This window comes from Magallana gigas, chromosome 7 (assembly GCF_963853765.1).
Source record: "Magallana gigas chromosome 7, xbMagGiga1.1, whole genome shotgun sequence".
Classification (NCBI taxonomy): Eukaryota; Metazoa; Mollusca; class Bivalvia; order Ostreida; family Ostreidae; genus Magallana; species Magallana gigas.
In genome coordinates, this window is record NC_088859.1 from 14,277,763 (window position 1) to 14,303,865 (window position 26,103).

The 26,103-nt window shown below is 34.6% G+C and overlaps 1 protein-coding gene and 2 long non-coding RNA genes across 4 annotated transcripts; 2 read left to right on the plus strand and 1 right to left on the minus strand.

Moving 5' to 3' along the window:
- The first annotated feature begins 162 nt into the window (after window positions 1–162).
- Window positions 163–25,793, plus strand: LOC105329479 (protein fem-1 homolog A). The gene is made up of 2 exons (XM_011430752.4): window positions 163–241; window positions 23,359–25,793. The coding sequence occupies exon 2, from the start codon at window positions 23,364–23,366 to the stop codon at window positions 25,257–25,259; it is 1,896 nt and encodes a 631-aa protein (XP_011429054.3). The 5' UTR covers window positions 163–241; window positions 23,359–23,363; the 3' UTR covers window positions 25,260–25,793.
- On the plus strand, window positions 434–5,184 carry LOC136270267 (uncharacterized). Its single transcript, XR_010708024.1, has 3 exons — window positions 434–571; window positions 944–990; window positions 5,152–5,184. It is a non-coding gene; the product is annotated as an uncharacterized lncRNA (long non-coding RNA).
- LOC136270266 (uncharacterized) lies at window positions 16,697–20,396 on the minus strand. 2 transcript variants are annotated; one of them, XR_010708023.1, is made up of 5 exons: window positions 20,090–20,396; window positions 18,240–18,324; window positions 18,001–18,141; window positions 17,598–17,849; window positions 16,697–17,359 (listed from the first exon to the last, which is right to left on the minus strand). It is a non-coding gene; the product is annotated as an uncharacterized lncRNA (long non-coding RNA). The 2 variants fall into 2 exon arrangements; XR_010708022.1 differs by having other exon boundaries at window positions 16,698–17,359; window positions 20,082–20,395.
- Window positions 25,794–26,103: the final 310 nt, after the last annotated feature.

A 26,103-nucleotide genomic window follows, 5' to 3' on the forward strand; every position in this document is an offset into this window, starting at 1 on the left:
CGAAAAGATAATGTAGCTTTGTAAAGTACCTTAAACGATTCACCATTTTTACCTGTATAAGTTCTTGTATAAGCAATTTGTTTTGATATTCACCGGTAAATGCGTCGTCTAAGCCGAGCCGAATCCCATGGTGTATATTTCTCCTCGAAACCTACCGTAACTGGTTCTCAAAAGATTTCCAGACAAAGAACCAGCAATACGTATTTTCTTTTTCTTTTCTACTTTCACTTTGTGAAAGGAGGTAAGGACTTTGTAATATCCCCAAGTACCCAAACTCCGTCACCATAAGCAGAAAACGTCCCGCGTTTCTCTGTAAATTATTTTTTGTGGTTTTTATCATTTGCAATCACTAAATATAATCTGAAACAATATAATTTATAAAATTATTAACAAAAATATTTTTATTTTTATTCAAATAAGCCCTCTGAATGAGTTATTATAGTAGTACAGTCCACTATCTTCGCACCAGCCTAAGCACCATCCCCATAGGGCATGCGCGAAGGAAAGATGGGTCATGCGACATGCGTACTTCCTTCTTTCTGTTTTGAAACATTCAATTTCAAACGAAGAGGTATTTTTTTCTTAATTTGTTTTAATGACAATACCATATTATGGTAACAAAATTTGTTTGAGAATATAACCAAATGCAAAACTCATTTACTTTTCTTTGAAAATAAACCCAATCGGATTTTTCTCAAATATTAAAGGGGAAAAAATTGGCGTCAACCTCGTACGTATTATATAACCCTTTCTATGATCGATTTAGTCCTACCATATAATGGTAAGCACACCACAGAATTTGCCAAAATTAAATTTTAATCACTCTGGACCTGATATGTGTCTGCAGAGGGATAGGTAATGTCAGGGACGTATATACTAACGATTGTGTTATATATGTCTCTGGTAATGTTCACTATTCAATTTCAAGAACTGTCTATTGCAGATTATAATCGGTGTGTCGTAGTATTAGGAAAAGTATGGCCAATGCAAGTAAGTTTGTTGGTTTTATCAATTAACCTATATACAAGCATCATTGTAGCATACAAACAATTTTTTGCATTACCAAAAGCGGCATACATTGCTACATATGATTGGCTGTTCGTTCGCCCTAAAAAGCGCTCGCCCTTGACGCCGTTCGCTCTAGTTTCCGCTACATATGGCACGTCAAATTCACAAAAATAAGTTAAACATAGTTTTACAGTTGATAAACTAAGCTTGTAAACTACATTTTAAGGACAGAATTCTATAGTTAACGATTTAGTTAACTTTATTTAACACCCTTAATCTATATTTCACATATGTTAACTATAGTTAACACATTCATCTATGTTTCAGAAGTGTAAAACTACCATTAACACGGAACACGCAACCATTTGCGATTGCAAAACATAATTTATCTGATAAATATAGTTTCACAATTGTGAAACTATGATTAACAAGTCTGAACTATAGTTAAGAAATGTAAATTATAGTTTACAGAAGTGAATCTATATTTATCAGCAAAATCTATTGTTAATGTTATTTGCAGACAGATAAACTTAGATTATAATCTGTAAACTATAGTTTACATCTGTTAAATGTGGTTTTGCAGATGAAGACTATAGTTAACTGATCGTTAATTATAGTTAACAAATTGTTAACTATAGTTTGTGGTTCGTAAAGTTATCATTCGATAAAGGTAGTTTATTGACTCAGACTGTGAAACTATGTTTAGCTCATTTTGTGAATTTGGCGTGCCATAGCTACAACCCTTTCCCTAGATGTTTTCCTGTCTTTCTTCAACCAAATTGATATTTATTTCCCAGGAAAACACTAGCACCACACCTATTTGATATCTATAACACTAGCACCACACCTATTTGAAATCTATAACACTAGCGCCACACCTATTTAATATCTATAACACTAGCACCACACCTATTTAATATCTATAACACTAGCACCACACTTATTTAATATCTATAACACTAGCACCACACATATTTAATAACTATAACACTAGCACCACACCTATTTGATATCTATAACACTAGCACCACACCTATTTAATATCTATAACACTAGCACCACACCTATTTGATATCTATAACACTATGCACCTACATGTATTTAATATCTATAACACTAGCACCACACCTACATGTATTTAATATCTATAACACTAGCACCACACTTATTTACTATCTATAACACTAGCACCACACCTATTTAATATCTAACACTAGCACCACACCTATTTAATATCTTACACTAGCACCACACATATATACTATCTATAACACTAGCACCACACCTATTTAATATCTAACACTAGCAACAATAGGGCAAAACAATTATTTTATCGCTAAAACATGAGCATTGCACATGTTTAACTTTCATAACACTAGCACCACACATATCCTAACTCAATGACATAATTACCACACATATTTAACCTCTATAACACTAGCACTACACCCTAATGACAAATATATCTTAACTCTACTACATTAGCAACACACATATTTACCTACCGTAATCCGGTGAATATAATACGCACTTTTTTCCCAGCATTTTTTACCTTCAGAAAGCGGTGCGTATTATACATCCCTATAGGATTTGGGCATATTTTTTCCTAGCTGAAGCACGGGGTATCATACTGCCAAATAACCTATGCTGTTCACAGACAGAACTGATACCCCGCTATACATCGTAATATTCCTTCATTATCACATATATATTACTATGTGACCCCTTTAGGAAATCATTGTTATAGCATGTAATTAAAGAAAATGTACACTTTAAGTCTGTTAATAAATAAACTGTTTCAAAATGGCCTTTAAAAATTAATTTGAACTGCCTATTCTCTATCTCCGTGTACGCCGCATTACAGCTGTTATTAATAGAATGCGGACTTGGATGGCCACGTGCTATTTGACGCCGATCTTTGAAAACAGCTCACACATCATTTGGCTCATTTTTAACCATTTTCATTTAATGCTAATTAATTTATTGCAAATAATTATGAATATAAATGATTCTATAACCTATTCCGTTAATTGAAGCCATTGAAACAGTTGTGGTTCCCCACCGCTAACGCTTGACACCTTGGGTAACTCAGACACCCCCTTAGGCTATGTGTACTAAACACAACACAACTATTTGTGCATATATTTTATTATGTTCCAGGCCTCTGATTGATCGCTTTGATCGGAGTCATTTAAGAATTTAATTACATGTAGGTCCGTTATCTCAATACCTGTACATCGTCCGTTTTTCACTTCACAGGGATTGTAATGACTAAACAATTATATCACGCTTGTTAAAAGTAGTTGATTTTATTTACGGTAGAATATTTCATGCGCGGATCTAGAGGGGGGGTCGGGGGGGTCCCGACCCCCCCTGGAAAATGAAAATTTATTAAATTTACATAGTAAAATTATCGCGAAAATATGCCTCGGACCCCCCCTGGCAAACACAATATCCTTCGGACCCCCCCTGGAAAAATTTTCTGGATCCGCGCATGTATTTAATACTAGGTCTATTAAAACATTGATTACGAAATAAAGATATTACCACGATGTATTAGTTACAATAAATCCGTATCTAAGAAAATATTGTGTTTTTCTTATTTCCGGTAGCATATTCCCGCGATGAAGTTGAGCGTGCATACAAAGTAAAACTGCTTTGTTGATACTCAGGATTACCGTTTGGTCAATTTTTTTGATGCGTATTATACATCCCAACAAGCTTTTTTTCACCATTTTCAGGCCCAAAGTGGGGGGTGCGTATTGTACACTACTGCGTATTATATTCACCGGATTACGGTATATAACACTTGAACCTTACATATCCACATATCCAACTATTGTGACACTAGCACCACATATATCTTTACTCTATAACACTAGCACCATACATATTTAACCTCTATAACACTAGCACCATACATATTTAACCTCTATAACACTAGCACCATACATATTTAACCTCTATAACACTAGCACCATACATATTTAACCTCTATAACACTAGCACCATACATATTTAACCTCTATAACACTAGCACCATACATATTTAACCTCTATAACACTAGCACCACATATATCTTAGCTTTATGAAACTAGTACCACACATATTTAATCTTATAACATTAGCACCTTACATAGCCTACCTCTTTCTCACTAGCCCACACATATCTTTAAAATATTAGCACCATACATATCTAGCCTTTTTAACACTGGCACCACGCTTATCTAACCTCTATACACTAGCGACACACATATCTTAACTCTATAATGTTAGCACCACATATATTTAACCTCTATAAAATTACTACACGCATATTTAACCTTTATTACACTAGCACCACACATAACTTTACTCTTTAACATAAGCACCACACAAATTTAACTTCTTTAACACTAGCACCATGCATATCTTACATTTGAACATTTTCACAACACATATCTTACCTCCTTAACACTAGGGCCAAACAACAAGCACCACACATATTTAACCTCTATAACACTAGCATCGCACATATTTTTAAACCTCTATAACACTAGCACCATACATATCCAACCTTTGTCACACTAGCACCACACATGTATTATCTCTAGAACATTAGCACCACTCATATTGAACTTCTAAATATGAACATTTATTTAAAGTTGATGTATTTCATCTACGTTAAGTTGAGTTATTTTTTTCATTATTTTTCTTAAAAAGAAATTGCTTTTTATTCAGTTTGCACTATAATTATTTATATAATGTCCAAACAGCTGTACCAATTTTAATCGTTTTATGAAGAAGAGTCCTTAATTATTCGAGCCCTTGAAAAAATTTTCATATTGAAAGCTGTTAAAATCTACACGTTGAGTCAAACTTTGTTATCTCGAACTAAATGGGGCTGTCTAAAATCTTCAAGAGATCTGAATATTTGAGATATTGAGGGTTAATTACTTAAAAAATAACTGATTGATACTTACAAATCATTTCAACATATCCTAGTATGTATTCGAGATATCAATGTCTGAGATTTCAAAGTTCAACTGTATAAGTTTATGCTTAGATAATGTAATTGTTTCTATATAAATCTAATGAACAGCATTTATTTGCTCGCCTTGAAACAAGATATTAAATGATATAATATCTTTTATTTTAATTAGGTTTAACCAAAGTTAATGAGCAGTACTGGGCTTTGAAAAAAGACGACATCAATCAACCAAACTTGTTGTAAATTTATTAAGACCCGACACTCTAGACCACATTATGAGTACACGTTATACACTGATATTGTTATTATGGATGCATAGAGTGTTTCGGCGGTTTTTGTAAGAGTTATGGTTTTAACTCTTAAGGCCCGCCTCATCAGGGGTCTACCTATTATGATTTTCACATTTTTGTAATCGTGATTGAATTATCATTTCGCCGATATTCTTGTGTTTACTGTAGGCGATTATAGGTTCATTGGTAAATAGTTCTTTGCATATTTCATCATTTTTAAGGACATTCCAGTATTTCAGGATGCGCTTTTTGAGACCCTTCAAGTGTGGGTTGTACTTGGTTATCATGACATTTGGTGGTCGTTGTTTGCATTTTATATCTGTTTTCACCAAGTATTTTTTTCTATTTGTGTTTTCCATTGTACGCACAATGGGATCTATTTCCTTATCAGAGTAACCTCTCTTTGAAAGGTGTGTCTTGAAATCCGTTAGAATTGTAGATAGAATGCAAGGATTACTGGTATTCCTTGTATGTCTGATGCATTCGCCTTTTATGAACCCTTTAAAGACAGAAGGGCTGTGAGTGCTTTTTCTGTGTAGATATTGAAAATTGTTTGTTGGTTTTATATATGTTTTTTGGTTTCATTACATGCAAGTTGATAAACCAGATCTACAGAACTTGCATCATATCATACAAAATAGAGTAACGCAAATGTACTCTAAGAGCTCAATAGATAAGGAAACGTATCGTTATCTCTGCGATAACAAACCATCGCTTAAATGCGGTCATTTATACTTGCTCCCTAAAATACACAAAATCAAAGATGAAGTCCGATATGCCCTTCAAAACGGCCTATGCAGCATCAGACAATTACCACCTGGCCGCCCGATTATTTCACAGTGTGATACGCCAACACGGAAAATCGGCGCATATTGCGATTACTTTCTCATTCCCATAGTACAAAATCAATCAACTTATATTAAGGACACCGCCGATTTTATCAATAAAATTGAGACTCTCGAACTTCCAGCAGAGGTGTTACTAATTACATATGATGTAACTAGTATGTATACCAACATGGAATTCGGCGAATTACTCAGCGCCGTCAATGAAACTTACAAAAACGCAAACAAACCACAAATCGACATTCCTTATCCAGAGAGCGAAGATCTTATCTTCTTATTGAAATGCGTCTTGGAAAACAATTACTTTGAGTTCAATGGAAAATACTTTAAACAAATTATAGGATGCAGTATGGGTGCAATACCATCTCCAGAAATTTCAGATACAAGAATGTATCAAATCACCAACTATATAATGTCAAAATTCAAACTCGCCAATCAAGTTCTTTACCACGGGCGATTTAGAGACGATGGTTTTATAGCCTTTAACGGCACACAAAATGAAATTCTAGAATTTTTTGACATCGGCAATACATGTCACGAACACCTGAAATTCACGTATGAAATCTCAGAAAAAAGCGTCAATTTTCTGGACACTACTATATACAAAGGCGTGCGGTTTCAGGAAAATAACATACTTGATATTAAATCATATATAAAACCAACAAACAATTTTCAATATCTACACAGAAAAAGCACTCACAGCCCTTCTGTCTTTAAAGGGTTCATAAAAGGCGAATGCATCAGACATACAAGGAATACCAGTAATCCTTGCATTCTATCTACAATTCTAACGGATTTCAAGACACACCTTTCAAAGAGAGGTTACTCTGATAAGGAAATAGATCCCATTGTGCGTACAATGGAAAACACAAATAGAAAAAAATACTTGGTGAAAACAGATATAAAATGCAAACAACGACCACCAAATGTCATGATAACCAAGTACAACCCACACTTGAAGGGTCTCAAAAAGCGCATCCTGAAATACTGGAATGTCCTTAAAAATGATGAAATATGCAAAGAACTATTTACCAATGAACCTATAATCGCCTACAGTAAACACAAGAATATCGGCGAAATGATAATTCAATCACGATTACAAAAATGTGAAAATCATAATAGGTAGACCCCTGATGAGGCGGGCCTTAAGAGTTAAAACCATAACTCTTACAAAAACCGCCGAAACACTCTATGCATCCATAATAACAATATCAGTGTATAACGTGTACTCATAATGTGGTCTAGAGTGTCGGGTCTTAATAAATTTACAACAAGTTTGGTTGATTGATGTCGTCTTTTTTCAAAACTTGTGATCAGGGACAATGTCCCACCGGCATCATCCCGTGTATCGCCTACCAGTGACAGCGATCAGCTTGTTACGATTTATTAGGGTCTCTCCCTCAGACCACCTTGAGTGCTGAAGATCCGCAAACTCAAAAACTTCGATTTGCATCTCTCTAACAATTGTCACATCCGCTCATCTATTCAAATGAACGTTACTTCAAAGATATTTCACACCTTACAGTGGTCATCACCAATAAAATATGTTCCTTACGACAAACTATAAGGCAGTGTACCAACTTCACGATCTCATTCCTATAATATGTTCCACAGATTCAACAGACTCTCTCTTAAGAAACAGTCTAATACTAGTAATATGCAGAACAGTTATGAAAGCAAAATGGATGATGATTTGGTTCCATCAAACCAGGAAGCCTTATTCGCAATCCCAGACCTTGATCTGACGATCAACCTTCCAGAGGGAAGTGATAATTCATCTACTATAATTTCTGAAGGACTGGGAGAAATTCGCAAAACACTACAAAACCGCCTGACCCTGGCAAAGAGGAAAGAAAGCTTACGCTATGGCATCCAGACAGGAAAATTTCCGACTTGGTTTCATACCCGGTCTTACTGTGCGTTAAACTTGGACGGCGAAGGAAATGAGAAGTTTGAAAAATTCTGGCGAGACTTGGCCGAATCCCAGAATAAACAAACAGCCCAATTAGTCCTTGACTATGTGGAGGCCGAAATCAAAACCAAGGAAATGGAGAGTAACCAAATCCGTAATCAAACTCTCCAAGCAGTAAGGCGCCAGTCTGTTGATTTTGAAATTGAAAAGCGTCACTTTGACGAAAACATTACCAAAATCAACCAAGAACAGATATCGGAAATCCAGGAATTCAGGAGCAGGTTAGCAACAGCAACCCAATCTAACTCCCAAACGCGGGACCAGTCTAAAAGACCACGCGGAAGACCCATCCGTAGACCTGGACCACGCAGACAACAACTAAGAGGCAGGCCATATTGACACTTATAATGTTCTGACCAACGGGGTGTTCACATCAAAATTTCTGGAAACACTCTACCCGAAATGAATATAGCGTTTTTGTGACAATGTGATGCACAATATTCTATGATTGGAAATTTTAAACCCTCATAATCAAGAACATGCATAAAATTAATAACTAACTTTGTTAGTTAAAGATTATAATACTACTGTATTATTTATATATCGTGTGATACCAGAATATACCATTATACTTGCATTATTTGCTTTTATTCATTATCTTTTGATTGTTTACACAACTTGGGTTGTGGTTATTTAGGTGTATTAGCCTCAGTTTCAAACGGGGCGTAGTTTGAAGCCACGTGCTATCTTCTCTGATGTCTTCCCAAGGATTTTAACAAACCAGTTACTTTCCTCTACTACATCGACCAGTCGTTTAGTAGACGGAACCTTTGATTCTCATAAGTAACAAAGATCTACTACATTTCTGGGTATTTTTTATTAAAATGGCAAGACGTTTTAATAAACGGAACAAAACCAGAAAAAACTACCGTAGATCCCAATCTAATCTAATGCAATTTAAAAATACATACAAAAATAACGAGAACAACTCTCAGAAGTATGTACTCAATCTATCTAAGTACAAAGTCAACCAACACGAGTATTCTGTGCTCAGTAAAGGTTTAAAATTTATACCGACTCCACAAAACAGCAACACTAAAAAAGTCATCTTGAACGACTTTGACGAGTTTGCTAGAAAACTCCGATGCAAGTATCATTTTGACAAAGGGGAAAATCTTCCAATTCACCCATTCAGAAAACCCTCTGGTTACAACCCCTCATTCACATGTTATGCATTAGAGGATTACATCGACAAAACTAAATTAGAATTGTCATCTATTCCAATCAAGAAAATTCAAAATAATACGTCTAAGCTTGAAAGAGAAGCACTGACGTCTCTGAGAAACAATAACAATATTGTTATCAAAAAAGCGGACAAAAGCAATACAATTGTTATTATGGACAAAGACCAATATATTGCAGAGGCCATGCGCCAACTCAAATCAAAACATTACATGCAAGTTGATAAACCAGATCTACAGAACTTGCATCATATCATACAAAATAGAGTAACGCAAATGTACTCTAAGGGCTCAATAGATAAGGAAACGTATCGTTATCTCTGCGATAACAAACCATCGCTTAAATGCGGTCATTTATACTTGCTCCCTAAAATACACAAAATCAAAGATGAAGTCCGATATGCCCTTCAAAACGGCCTATGCAGCATCAGACAATTACCACCTGGCCGCCCGATTATTTCACAGTGTGATACGCCAACACGGAAAATCGGCGCATATTGCGATTACTTTCTCATTCCCATAGTACAAAATCAATCAACTTATATTAAGGACACCGCCGATTTTATCAATAAAATTGAGACTCTCGAACTTCCAGCAGAGGTGTTACTAATTACATATGATGTAACTAGTATGTATACCAACATGGAATTCGGCGAATTACTCAGCGCCGTCAATGAAACTTACAAAAACGCAAACAAACCACAAATCGACATTCCTTATCCAGAGAGCGAAGATCTTATCTTCTTATTGAAATGCGTCTTGGAAAACAATTACTTTGAGTTCAATGGAAAATACTTTAAACAAATTATAGGATGCAGTATGGGTGCAATACCATCTCCAGAAATTTCAGATACAAGAATGTATCAAATCACCAACTATATAATGTCAAAATTCAAACTCGCCAATCAAGTTCTTTACCACGGGCGATTTAGAGACGATGGTTTTATAGCCTTTAACGGCACACAAAATGAAATTCTAGAATTTTTTGACATCGGCAATACATGTCACGAACACCTGAAATTCACGTATGAAATCTCAGAAAAAAGCGTCAATTTTCTGGACACTACTATATACAAAGGCGTGCGGTTTCAGGAAAATAACATACTTGATATTAAATCATATATAAAACCAACAAACAATTTTCAATATCTACACAGAAAAAGCACTCACAGCCCTTCTGTCTTTAAAGGGTTCATAAAAGGCGAATGCATCAGACATACAAGGAATACCAGTAATCCTTGCATTCTATCTACAATTCTAACGGATTTCAAGACACACCTTTCAAAGAGAGGTTACTCTGATAAGGAAATAGATCCCATTGTGCGTACAATGGAAAACACAAATAGAAAAAAATACTTGGTGAAAACAGATATAAAATGCAAACAACGACCACCAAATGTCATGATAACCAAGTACAACCCACACTTGAAGGGTCTCAAAAAGCGCATCCTGAAATACTGGAATGTCCTTAAAAATGATGAAATATGCAAAGAACTATTTACCAATGAACCTATAATCGCCTACAGTAAACACAAGAATATCGGCGAAATGATAATTCAATCACGATTACAAAAATGTGAAAATCATAATAGGTAGACCCCTGATGAGGCGGGCCTTAAGAGTTAAAACCATAACTCTTACAAAAACCGCCGAAACACTCTATGCATCCATAATAACAATATCAGTGTATAACGTGTACTCATAATGTGGTCTAGAGTGTCGGGTCTTAATAAATTTACAACAAGTTTGGTTGATTGATGTCGTCTTTTTTCAAAACTTGTGATCAGGGACAATGTCCCACCGGCATCATCCCGTGTATCGCCTACCAGTGACAGCGATCAGCTTGTTACGATTTATTAGGGTCTCTCCCTCAGACCACCTTGAGTGCTGAAGATCCGCAAACTCAAAAACTTCGATTTGCATCTCTCTAACAATTGTCACATCCGCTCATCTATTCAAATGAACGTTACTTCAAAGATATTTCACACCTTACAGTGGTCATCACCAATAAAATATGTTCCTTACGACAAACTATAAGGCAGTGTACCAACTTCACGATCTCATTCCTATAATATGTTCCACAGATTCAACAGACTCTCTCTTAAGAAACAGTCTAATACTAGTAATATGCAGAACAGTTATGAAAGCAAAATGGATGATGATTTGGTTCCATCAAACCAGGAAGCCTTATTCGCAATCCCAGACCTTGATCTGACGATCAACCTTCCAGAGGGAAGTGATAATTCATCTACTATAATTTCTGAAGGACTGGGAGAAATTCGCAAAACACTACAAAACCGCCTGACCCTGGCAAAGAGGAAAGAAAGCTTACGCTATGGCATCCAGACAGGAAAATTTCCGACTTGGTTTCATACCCGGTCTTACTGTGCGTTAAACTTGGACGGCGAAGGAAATGAGAAGTTTGAAAAATTCTGGCGAGACTTGGCCGAATCCCAGAATAAACAAACAGCCCAATTAGTCCTTGACTATGTGGAGGCCGAAATCAAAACCAAGGAAATGGAGAGTAACCAAATCCGTAATCAAACTCTCCAAGCAGTAAGGCGCCAGTCTGTTGATTTTGAAATTGAAAAGCGTCACTTTGACGAAAACATTACCAAAATCAACCAAGAACAGATATCGGAAATCCAGGAATTCAGGAGCAGGTTAGCAACAGCAACCCAATCTAACTCCCAAACGCGGGACCAGTCTAAAAGACCACGCGGAAGACCCATCCGTAGACCTGGACCACGCAGACAACAACTAAGAGGCAGGCCATATTGACACTTATAATGTTCTGACCAACGGGGTGTTCACATCAAAATTTCTGGAAACACTCTACCCGAAATGAATATAGCGTTTTTGTGACAATGTGATGCACAATATTCTATGATTGGAAATTTTAAACCCTCATAATCAAGAACATGCATAAAATTAATAACTAACTTTGTTAGTTAAAGATTATAATACTACTGTATTATTTATATATCGTGTGATACCAGAATATACCATTATACTTGCATTATTTGCTTTTATTCATTATCTTTTGATTGTTTACACAACTTGGGTTGTGGTTATTTAGGTGTATTAGCCTCAGTTTCAAACGGGGCGTAGTTTGAAGCCACGTGCTATCTTCTCTGATGTCTTCCCAAGGATTTTAACAAACCAGTTACTTTCCTCTACTACATCGACCAGTCGTTTAGTAGACGGAACCTTTGATTCTCATAAGTAACAAAGATCTACTACATTTCTGGGTATTTTTTATTAAAATGGCAAGACGTTTTAATAAACGGAACAAAACCAGAAAAAACTACCGTAGATCCCAATCTAATCTAATGCAATTTAAAAATACATACAAAAATAACGAGAACAACTCTCAGAAGTATGTACTCAATCTATCTAAGTACAAAGTCAACCAACACGAGTATTCTGTGCTCAGTAAAGGTTTAAAATTTATACCGACTCCACAAAACAGCAACACTAAAAAAGTCATCTTGAACGACTTTGACGAGTTTGCTAGAAAACTCCGATGCAAGTATCATTTTGACAAAGGGGAAAATCTTCCAATTCACCCATTCAGAAAACCCTCTGGTTACAACCCCTCATTCACATGTTATGCATTAGAGGATTACATCGACAAAACTAAATTAGAATTGTCATCTATTCCAATCAAGAAAATTCAAAATAATACGTCTAAGCTTGAAAGAGAAGCACTGACGTCTCTGAGAAACAATAACAATATTGTTATCAAAAAAGCGGACAAAAGCAATACAATTGTTATTATGGACAAAGACCAATATATTGCAGAGGCCATGCGCCAACTCAAATCAAAACATTACATGCAAGTTGATAAACCAGATCTACAGAACTTGCATCATATCATACAAAATAGAGTAACGCAAATGTACTCTAAGGGCTCAATAGATAAGGAAACGTATCGTTATCTCTGCGATAACAAACCATCGCTTAAATGCGGTCATTTATACTTGCTCCCTAAAATACACAAAATCAAAGATGAAGTCCGATATGCCCTTCAAAACGGCCTATGCAGCATCAGACAATTACCACCTGGCCGCCCGATTATTTCACAGTGTGATACGCCAACACGGAAAATCGGCGCATATTGCGATTACTTTCTCATTCCCATAGTACAAAATCAATCAACTTATATTAAGGACACCGCCGATTTTATCAATAAAATTGAGACTCTCGAACTTCCAGCAGAGGTGTTACTAATTACATATGATGTAACTAGTATGTATACCAACATGGAATTCGGCGAATTACTCAGCGCCGTCAATGAAACTTACAAAAACGCAAACAAACCACAAATCGACATTCCTTATCCAGAGAGCGAAGATCTTATCTTCTTATTGAAATGCGTCTTGGAAAACAATTACTTTGAGTTCAATGGAAAATACTTTAAACAAATTATAGGATGCAGTATGGGTGCAATACCATCTCCAGAAATTTCAGATACAAGAATGTATCAAATCACCAACTATATAATGTCAAAATTCAAACTCGCCAATCAAGTTCTTTACCACGGGCGATTTAGAGACGATGGTTTTATAGCCTTTAACGGCACACAAAATGAAATTCTAGAATTTTTTGACATCGGCAATACATGTCACGAACACCTGAAATTCACGTATGAAATCTCAGAAAAAAGCGTCAATTTTCTGGACACTACTATATACAAAGGCGTGCGGTTTCAGGAAAATAACATACTTGATATTAAATCATATATAAAACCAACAAACAATTTTCAATATCTACACAGAAAAAGCACTCACAGCCCTTCTGTCTTTAAAGGGTTCATAAAAGGCGAATGCATCAGACATACAAGGAATACCAGTAATCCTTGCATTCTATCTACAATTCTAACGGATTTCAAGACACACCTTTCAAAGAGAGGTTACTCTGATAAGGAAATAGATCCCATTGTGCGTACAATGGAAAACACAAATAGAAAAAAATACTTGGTGAAAACAGATATAAAATGCAAACAACGACCACCAAATGTCATGATAACCAAGTACAACCCACACTTGAAGGGTCTCAAAAAGCGCATCCTGAAATACTGGAATGTCCTTAAAAATGATGAAATATGCAAAGAACTATTTACCAATGAACCTATAATCGCCTACAGTAAACACAAGAATATCGGCGAAATGATAATTCAATCACGATTACAAAAATGTGAAAATCATAATAGGTAGACCCCTGATGAGGCGGGCCTTAAGAGTTAAAACCATAACTCTTACAAAAACCGCCGAAACACTCTATGCATCCATAATAACAATATCAGTGTATAACGTGTACTCATAATGTGGTCTAGAGTGTCGGGTCTTAATAAATTTACAACAAGTTTGGTTGATTGATGTCGTCTTTTTTCAAAACAAAACAGCAACACTAAAAAAGTCATCTTGAACGACTTTGACGAGTTTGCTAGAAAACTCCGATGCAAGTATCATTTTGACAAAGGGGAAAATCTTCCAATTCACCCATTCAGAAAACCCTCTGGTTACAACCCCTCATTCACATGTTATGCATTAGAGGATTACATCGACAAAACTAAATTAGAATTGTCATCTATTCCAATCAAGAAAATTCAAAATAATACGTCTAAGCTTGAAAGAGAAGCACTGACGTCTCTGAGAAACAATAACAATATTGTTATCAAAAAAGCGGACAAAAGCAATACAATTGTTATTATGGACAAAGACCAATATATTGCAGAGGCCATGCGCCAACTCAAATCAAAACATTACATGCAAGTTGATAAACCAGATCTACAGAACTTGCATCATATCATACAAAATAGAGTAACGCAAATGTACTCTAAGGGCTCAATAGATAAGGAAACGTATCGTTATCTCTGCGATAACAAACCATCGCTTAAATGCGGTCATTTATACTTGCTCCCTAAAATACACAAAATCAAAGATGAAGTCCGATATGCCCTTCAAAACGGCCTATGCAGCATCAGACAATTACCACCTGGCCGCCCGATTATTTCACAGTGTGATACGCCAACACGGAAAATCGGCGCATATTGCGATTACTTTCTCATTCCCATAGTACAAAATCAATCAACTTATATTAAGGACACCGCCGATTTTATCAATAAAATTGAGACTCTCGAACTTCCAGCAGAGGTGTTACTAATTACATATGATGTAACTAGTATGTATACCAACATGGAATTCGGCGAATTACTCAGCGCCGTCAATGAAACTTACAAAAACGCAAACAAACCACAAATCGACATTCCTTATCCAGAGAGCGAAGATCTTATCTTCTTATTGAAATGCGTCTTGGAAAACAATTACTTTGAGTTCAATGGAAAATACTTTAAACAAATTATAGGATGCAGTATGGGTGCAATACCATCTCCAGAAATTTCAGATACAAGAATGTATCAAATCACCAACTATATAATGTCAAAATTCAAACTCGCCAATCAAGTTCTTTACCACGGGCGATTTAGAGACGATGGTTTTATAGCCTTTAACGGCACACAAAATGAAATTCTAGAATTTTTTGACATCGGCAATACATGTCACGAACACCTGAAATTCACGTATGAAATCTCAGAAAAAAGCGTCAATTTTCTGGACACTACTATATACAAAGGCGTGCGGTTTCAGGAAAATAACATACTTGATATTAAATCATATATAAAACCAACAAACAATTTTCAATATCTACACAGAAAAAGCACTCACAGCCCTTCTGTCTTTAAAGGGTTCATAAAAGGCGAATGCATCAGACATACAAGGAATACCAGTAATCCTTGCATTCTATCTACAATTCTAACGGATTTCAAGACACACCTTTCAAAGAGAGGTTACTCTGATAAGGAAATAGATCCCATTGTGCGTACAATGGAAAACACAAATAGAAAAAAATACTTGGTGAAAACAGATATAAAATGCAAACAACGACCACCAAATGTCATGATAACCAAGTACAACCCACACTTGAAGGGTCTCAAAAAGCGCATCCTGAAATACTGGAATGTCCTTAAAAATGATGAAATATGCAAAGAACTATTTACCAATGAACCTATAATCGCCTACAGTAAACACAAGAATATCGGCGAAATGATAATTCAATCACGATTACAAAAATGTGAAAATCATAATAGGTAGACCCCTGATGAGGCGGGCCTTAAGAGTTAAAACCATAACTCTTACAAAAACCGCCGAAACACTCTATGCATCCATAATAACAATATCAGTGTATAACGTGTACTCATAATGTGGTCTAGAGTGTCGGGTCTTAATAAATTTACAACAAGTTTGGTTGATTGATGTCGTCTTTTTTCAAAAAAAGTATTGTTCAAAGTCCATATAAACCCATTACCTATAATTTATGTTCATGTAAAATTAGTGCCAATATGGCTAAGGGGAAAAGTACATGAATATGATCTGAATTTTTTTTTAATTTTACCCAATGTGACCTTGACTCTTGACTTAGAACTCTCTTCAAGGTTAATACACACCCTTTTACCAAGGGCACTCTGTTGGTGAAGAATGATTCATATTGGACCTAGGGGAATTAAATGATATATAATCCAGAAAAGGATTTTTCATATAATTCTGCTATAACCTTATAACTTTAAACCATAAAACTTAATTGGTTATAGATGGGTGTGTGTGAAGTATGAGACAAATTTAGCAAAGGAGAGAAAAAATATGCTTCAAACGAGGACAGACAGAGGGATGGACAGACAGACGGACTGATTACTAAAGGGTGCCTGCTGAGCGGGGTCCTAATAATTCATGTAGCTGAAATGACATCATGATTTTGAACATTTCTATTCAACTTTGTATTTCAATTAAAAGATGAAATTTACTTTGAAAATTACTTTGACTATAATATATAATATTTAAAACATAAATTTTCATGATTATGATTTTTTGAAAATAAAAACATGTAATTATAATTTTAAAATTATGGAGTTAATTGGACTCATACCTTCAGAGGTGCAAGATCGAACTTTGTTCATGAAATAATGCCGATCTGAGTCACAAGAGCAGGCGTATCCCAACTGTGGCATTTTTTGCACAATTATAGGTTTGACGTTCTAAAATTGAAATTTAAATACTCCTTAACTTAATTGATAAAAAACATATTCAATCTGCATGCAGCAATCAATATAGAGAACAAATTGGTTGTCATTAGTCTGTGTAAATATATATAACGAACAGATTGAATTTAATATTTTCATTGAAAATTTAGGAAATACAAAACTAGATTAATTATATAACAATTAATTAAGTTAAGAAAACAAGAAAAATAAGTGAATGTAATAAAGTCTTTACACTGAGTGTTTTGTCAGTTGAATTCCAATCCATTAAGGCACACACTTCAATATTTTTATCCAAAAAAACACATCCCCTGCCTTGAAATATAGAAAATAAATATAATCTGCAGTCCTCTGAGCTTTCCCCACCGATTTCCAAAAAGACATCACCACTCAGAGGCTGGATATTTTGATGAATTTCAGAACTTGCAGTAGAATTTTCACTTCGGTGATAACTTGATGGCGGCCTGTCAGTAGAAGACGCAGTTTCCTAAAAATGAGAATATAAAATCCCCTTTAAATAACTATATAAGGGAAAAACTCATAATTCTTTTATTCAATTTTTAAATTACAAGTCCATATCGTAAATGCATGTACTGTATAAAGTAAGAAATTTATCTAATGAAATAAAAGCTAATTACAGCTTTTCTTGATTTAATTTTGGTTGAGGCACTTGAGGGTTTCCAGGGACGTCTCTTGGTTGGAAGTTTGGAAAAGTCCAATCCACATTCTCCCTGTACAATGAATCTTTTCCTCCAGTTTTCCACTGTAGGTTGAACCCTCTGTTTTAAAGAAAATTAAAGTATATGATATAAATAACATATAAATACAGATAATTTTTAAATACACTGTACCTCCAGGATTAAAAAAAAATACATACCTTTTTTTTAACATCTTTAGGATCCATTTTAGATTTTGGAGATTCTACATACGGGATTGAAGACTTGACAAGTCTGCAAATTCTTCTGTGTAAATTAACAGTACGTAAATTTGTGATTTATTGATCTAAGTGATATATATTATATTATCATGGATAAAATGTAAAATGTAAAATTCATATATTTGTAGATGCCTAATTAAAGGCAAGGGGTTCACATCTAAGTAAAATCACGAGAAGCATATATCTTGCAGATTTAAAATTATAAATCTCTTTAATATGAACATGCAGTATGTAAATTACACATGTGTGATCTACTATTATAGCTGATATAAGTAATATAAATCATGGATAAAAATTTAAAAATTACATATTCTAGAATCTGCAAAAAAAAATGACATGGCATTATTTACATCGCATCCAATATATTATTTTCATTCCAAAATGATAATTTAATGCTTAAAATATACACCCTTAATCACTGAATATTGAGATTATATCTATTGCATGCCAAATTAACAAAACCAAGCTAAACATAGTTTCACATTTGATAAATTTGGTTTATTGACTGGTAACTATAGTGTTATGAGCAGCAAACTAATAGTTAACAATTTGATAACTATAGTATTCATCTGTAAATCTATATTTAACGATTACAATAGATTTTGCTGATAAATATAGATTCATGCACGTCTGTAAACTATAATTTACATTTGTTAACTATAGTTAAGAGTTGTTAGTCATAGTTTCACAATCGTGAAACTATATTTATCAGATAAATTATGTTTTGCAATAGCAAATGGTTGTTTTCAGTCTTAATTATAGTTTTACACTTCTGAAACATAGATACCGGTAATAGCGTTAACTATGGTTAACAGATGTGAATTAATATAGATTAACTGCGTTAAATAAAGTTTCAAAGATGATAAACTAGATTTATTGACTGTTAAGTTTAGTTTAAGGATGCTAACTATCGTTAACAATATTTGACTGTTAACTATAGTTTACGAACCGTTAATTATAGTTAACGATTCATTAACTATTATATAGTTAATGATTCATTAACTATAGTTAACGATTCGCTTACTGTAGTTTTCATCTGCAAAACCATATTTAACGGTTGTAAACTTAGCTAGTTTCGAATGAAAAATCTAAGTATATCTGTCTGCAAATAACGTTAACGATATATATTTTGCTGATAAATATAGAGATTCACATCTGTAAACTATAATTTGCATTTGTTAAGAGTTGTTAATCATAGTTTTACACTTATCAGATAAACCATGTTTTGCAATCACAAATGGCTGTTTCCAGTGTTATACTGTAAGTTTATATAATATATATATAACCCCTCTGAAACATAGATGATCCCGTTATAACTATATGGTTTACAGATGTGAATTACAAATTTTCGTCATTAATAATAGTTTTCTGTCCGTAAACTATAATTTATAACCGTTAAACCTATAGTTTATCGACTGTGAAACTATAATATTAGCTTACTTTTTTTATCTAATAATTTATATAACCCCTCTGAAACATAGATGATCCGGTTTACAGATGTGAAATACAGGTTTTGTCGTTAATAATAGTTTTCTGTCCATAAACTATAATAAATTCATAACCGTTAAACCTAGTTTATCGACTGTGAAACTATGATTAGCTTATTTTTATTAATTTGGCGTGCCATATACCCCCCTCCCCCCGAGACGTCAAGATCGAGGGCTGGTATGATGATTTAATGATATACAGCAACCTCGGGCTAATATAGGATGCGATATAAAATTTGCCATGTAGTGGGCCTAATCTAAAAATATTTCATTCATAGTATACGAAATATTTTACCTGTATACCTTAGTTACAAATCATTTTTGTTCTGCTTGCAACATTTCCAGGTGAAACCGACATGTCAAACTGAGATACACAGATACACCAATACCTTCCTTTTCAATAAAAAAAAATATACGCTTAATTATAAGTATATATATCAGCGGTGAATTTATGGCATTAATACACAGGATGTCTAGTAAGGTTAACGTAAAATGAAAGCGGAAAGTAAACAGAATTTGGCGCATGCGCAATGAAGATGGTGCTAAGGCTGGTGCTAAGATAGTAGATTACACTACTATAATACCTCCTCTGAATACGACGTTTATCACGCGTGCTTATTATATCTTATGAACCTAACTCCGTCACCCACATGAACTATGATATGGCAGGGAATGGAGACACATTAACAATTTAGTTAAAACTCCATTTGTATCTAGTCCAAGTTATAATTAGTAAAAATGGTGCATACAATTTAATTGTATTTAATTTCACCAAAATGAAATGATCGCCAGAATAAAATATGGGTCCATGTAACAACAATCACAATGGCCTTTTCAGAATGTATGGATGCCGTTCGATTTATGTCCTTACTTATTTCAAATATTTTATATCATTAATTAATATATTACTTATCATATTATTTATTTATTACATTTTTAGAAATGTATCATATTCTAAATAGCGATATACCGGATATATCTATACCCTGTATAAGGCAAAAGTTACGGCATGAGCGATTTGACGTTATCATCAAGAATAGTGCATAAAGGCTATTGCGGATTGAAAAAAAATGTGTATTACCTTAATCAAAAATGTATTACATGTGATATGTTTCATCTTGACATCTCTAAAAATGGCTGACCACCGTAAATGATCGAATGGGCCCGCATGTCAGAAATATCGATATTTTAGTGCACCCGTGAAAAAGTTTTAGCTGATTTCACATAATTATTGGTGCATAAAATGAACAAGGTTTAATTCTGTTATTTTTTGACACAATCTTAAATTTAACCGTTGCAAATTGTTGACATTTGATTAAAGATTTTTGACATGTAAAAAATGACGTCATAATCGTAATTGATTTCAAACGGCGAGGAGTTTCCCGAAAGTGACGGAGTTAGGGTAGTGACGGAGTTAGGGGGCTATGCGATACTTCATTTTATTTTAGATATTAACAAAGTCGATAAGCAGTACGTGTTAGAGTATGTTGAAAGACAAAATATACATCTTTTAAAGGATATTTTGAATCTCAGTCTCTTATCGTTGACTTAAATATTGGGCTCGACTTGAGGTGGGAACGGTTGCCAAGCCTTTTTATTTCTATATATGAAGAGAAGATCGACGCTTAATCATGTGTTTGTGTTTGTATGAAGGGACACGCCTGCCACTGTAGCTACTTGTCAGTTTGATGTCAAATTTTTAGAGTACATTATTTGAAAAAGGACCAGGATTTTACCACACATCACCCGAAACTTTTGTCTTTTATCAGGAACATAGCAGCTAATTTTGTAATTGATGAACGATATCTATTAATATATGTCTATCCTCTTATACTATAAAATCAATAATATCGTTCGCCATTTACAAATTTAGCTGGGGAGCGCCTATGATCAGGAACTCTACCATTTGAACCCGCAATGCTATCCAGCGATATAAAAAGCGATTCTGACTGTCATTGTTTTATATAATGTATATTTTGTGTATTGATGAGAGCGCCGGTCCATTAAGGATTACGTTTACTCAGGGGTGAAAAAAAAAATCCACTAATAGGAACGAAAAACTACTTATTCTACATTGTAGCCCTACTATTGTGGTGCTATTTTTCACTTTCAAATAACTAGGTCAATGACCTACTTTTTCTGCTAGTGACCTGTAAATGTTTTTTGAAAAAATTGTCAAAATTTGTCAAAATTGTCCACCATTTTCAAGGTTTTCTTTATTTTGTAATTATTAGAAATAATAAAACAATTTGTAGGTTGGGAAATGATAAAATACGAATAGCTTTACTAATTTTATATTTGACTGAATCGTTTTAAGCTCATATTTTAAGTTTAATTCAGTCCGAATTTCCTCTATCAATTTCCAAAATTGTACCCATTTTTGATCGAGTTTTACAAAAAACTGACTAATAGGAGCTCCAAACCATTCATTGCCTAAAACTGTTTTTGTTGTCTGTATTATGTTGACATTAACATTATATAAGGTCAATGATCAAAATTTCGAGATATTTTATCTTGAATCGATTTTATGTATTTTAAAGATTTTTCGAAACGCGTGCCAGCCAATGATATAAATTTAAAGACGAGTAAATACAACCATAAAATATGTAAAATGATATGAAAAAACATATAGAAACTTAACTTTTGCAATTACATTGCAACAGAAAGTTTTTAAGAGAAAAAAGGAAAATGAAAAAATTAGTCTGAATTTCATCTGTTTTAATATTAATCTACCTTTGTCGGAGCATATCTTCCTCATATATACAAATCATGGATATCAATATCGATATTTGTTAATAACGTTGTTATTTTGTTTTTTTTAAAACAACTTTGGACTTCAGATATTGAACTTTGTAAAAATATTTTTTTGAAATCTCAAACCCTGAGTAAACGTAATCCTTCAAATGGTCATGGCTTCGACTAAAGCATCTTCACTAGCCATGGGTTTACGACCCACTCTGCTCCTCTAAAAGAGGGGCAGAGTGGATCGTAACCCTTGAATATGAGGCTAACAATCTGTCGTGTTTAAAGGCTATAAATTAACTATGGATGTCTGTATTACAATTAAGTGTTACATGTACTCAAAAAGTATACAGTTACCTATACTTCACTAATATATATATATCGTGGACCATACAAAAAATTGTATATTTATTGCGCCCAAAAAGTTGCGCACGGTTTTGGTCTTATTAAACTAATTTAGGAATATATTCTGTAAATATTTTCGTGTTAAAAACTCCAAAGCCTCTGTTCTGCAGCTAACATAGTGCGAGCTTCCAACCTCCTGACAAATTAACTCTTATAAATGTACATTAGATTTTTTTTTAAACGCAAGAACTCAAGTCCATTCAATTGCTTTTTTTTTCGTCAATCAAATTCAGATCTATGTATTTAACACCGAAAAATTTTATGATTTGCAGTTACTGTGTAAATGGTTTTACAGCGCTTTTAGTATATTTATATTGCACTTAATAATTATATTTCTTTACAAATATAATGTAAATGATACCATTAATAATTACTAGTGTATTGAGATACAGTATTATAATTCAGTAATTTGTATTTGTTTTCAGTTGAGATGGACAACCTTTTCAAAGAATTCCGGGATCAGTGGTGTAGTTTCAACGTCCAAACCCTGAAAGATTTTCTAGAGAACGTAGATAAAGAAACCAGAAGAGATTTAGTCAACAGAAAATGTCCAAAAGAAGATATGAATGTACTGTTTTACTATTGTGGTCTAAAGGATAATTCTCGTTTAACAACAAAAGAGCAAATCGAAATCGTAAAATATCTTTTAGAGGAGTGTGGTGCGGATGTGGAAATGACAGGGAAAGAAGTAGTGGTGGAAGATAACAATTCCGTCCACCACGCTCCGCCATTATGGTTGACGGCCATTCGCGGAAACGTGCCGCTTGCCACCGTTTTATTGGACCACGGGGCTGACGTCAATGGTCGCTCGAATTCCCAATCGGCGGCTGTGAGGACGGCGTGTTATAAGAATGACGAGAAGATGGTCGGATTCCTCATTTCAAGAGGAGCAGATATCAATATTCCAAATAAATATGGATCCACTTGTCTAATGAATGCTGTCAAATCCGCATCTCTTGTAAAGTTGTTGATTGAGAAAGGTGCAAATATAAATGCGCGGGAAACTAAAAAGATGAAATTAACAGCTTTTCACTACTCCATACACAATGAAAGCATAGACTCATTCACTCTTCTACTGGGTTCAGGCGCAGATCCCACCATTCCCGATAAGTATGGCGATTCTCCTTTGAGGAATGCTGCGTGTTTCTTACAACCTGCAATGACAGAACTACTACGTCTCAAGACCCAATTTAGTGAATATGACGTCATCGAGTCTTTAGAACTATTAGGTGCGGCTTCGGCAGACGATGAGGAGTTTGTGCAGTCGGAGGAGTACTGGCAGAATGCTTTAGAGCTCAGAGAGAAGCATGGGATCCAGAAAGAGGTTAAACCCCCTCTCCCGATCCTGGGATCAAGATTGGAACATACAAATTCCGACGAACTGGAGGAAGTTTGTGATTTTGATGAGGATCAACGGAGAGAGTCTGTGTTAATCAAATGGAGAATTCTGGGTCCACTGCATGAAGAATTTCTCTATACCTTGTTGCAGTATGGATGTAACAGAGCCGACAATTATAAAACGCTGCAAATTTTTATATGCGCCCATGACTTGTACATAGAGAGAAATAAACCCTTGCACGAAAACAACGTGTATTCCTTAAAGGTAATGATTAAAATTGCAAGAAACATTGTAAAGCAGGCATCTGTTGAGGAGAGAAGCATGATCATCGAAGACATTTTTGGCAAGTTTGTGGACGTTATCACCCAAATCCAGTCTGTTGTCTATAAAGGCAAATACAAAACAACATCAGAACGCTCAAATGTTTACAACAGTTTGCTATTTACCTCCATTTACTTTGCAAAATTTCTACTAGTTGTGGAAAAAGACAGTGAACGATTTTTAATAGCATGCAAAAAACTTGTGGCCATCAACCCTAAATTTGTCTCCCCGTGTGAGGGCACTTTACTGCATGCTCTTATCGACCCAATTTTTTTTCATGAAAAAGGAAAGGGTTTTTCAAGCATCGGGTACGATCTATTGCTTGATCTAGACTTAATAGATTTACTCCTGAAGAGCGGATTGGACGTGAATTCCTTTGACAACGACGGACTAACGTGTTTGCATCGGTTTTTGAGACAAGCTCCCGCAAGTAAGGATCTTGTCCTGTTCCTAATGGATCACGGCGCCCATGTGGACACGGTGGCACGCGATGGAGAGAATTGTCTGGATCTATTGAGAAAGACCACCATATTGTCCGACGAGCTCAAGTATCGCTCTTTGAAATGTATGGCTGCTCTTGTGATCGGGAAATTCAAGATACCTTATGATGGCATCATACCATTCACTTTGAATCCTTTTGTTGGTCTGCATCATCAGAAAGAATAGTATTCATTGTGAATTACCTATATATAGCCATCATGACTGCAACATTTTGTATTATTTGATAAAAGTCTGTAGTCTGTCGACAGTTACTGTATCCGTTTAATTTTATGCAATTTTTAACAAAACGCATACCTGTCGTTGAAGTACAATTGAATAAATTGCATCTTTAATCATTTGGAACTTGCGGAATAGCTCAATATTAAATTGAGGACTTTGGAGTTGGGCTATTATTTGACCTTATCAAATGGAGAGTGAACAACACTTACGTTTGATGACGTCGTTGACCCCCCCCCCCCCCTTTACCCCCACTCATGTACAACGTAACGGTACTTTATTTATGTATGCCTAAAACAGTAAAAAAGGATAATTTTATTTTGAAGTTTCCTCGGTATATTTTTAACGCGGATTACATAGAGAGATGTACCCAAGCTGAATTATGTTTGTTCTGAGACATATTTGGGTAATGGAAGTTCCATACAAATAATAATGTTTATAAGAATAATGATATTAAAGTTTTATATTTTCATTCTACTGTGTTTTCCATTAATTTCTGTGATCTTTAAATGCCTCTAAATGCAGCAACCTAGTCACTGCGTATTAATTTACACGTAATTTACATAAGTATTTCCCAAACATTGATTTTTATGTTATCAGTTAAAAAATATATTTCATATGTGTTGTCAAACCCCATGTTTTACAATTATTCATCAATAAAGTTTATATTATTGTTAAAGGTAAAATTTCAAGAGTTATTTTTCATGGATTATATTTACATGCTCATCTTAACAGTCTAAGTGATAACCAGTTTAAACCGGTTTTAAAAACAGCTGTTCTCGCTGTTACTAAT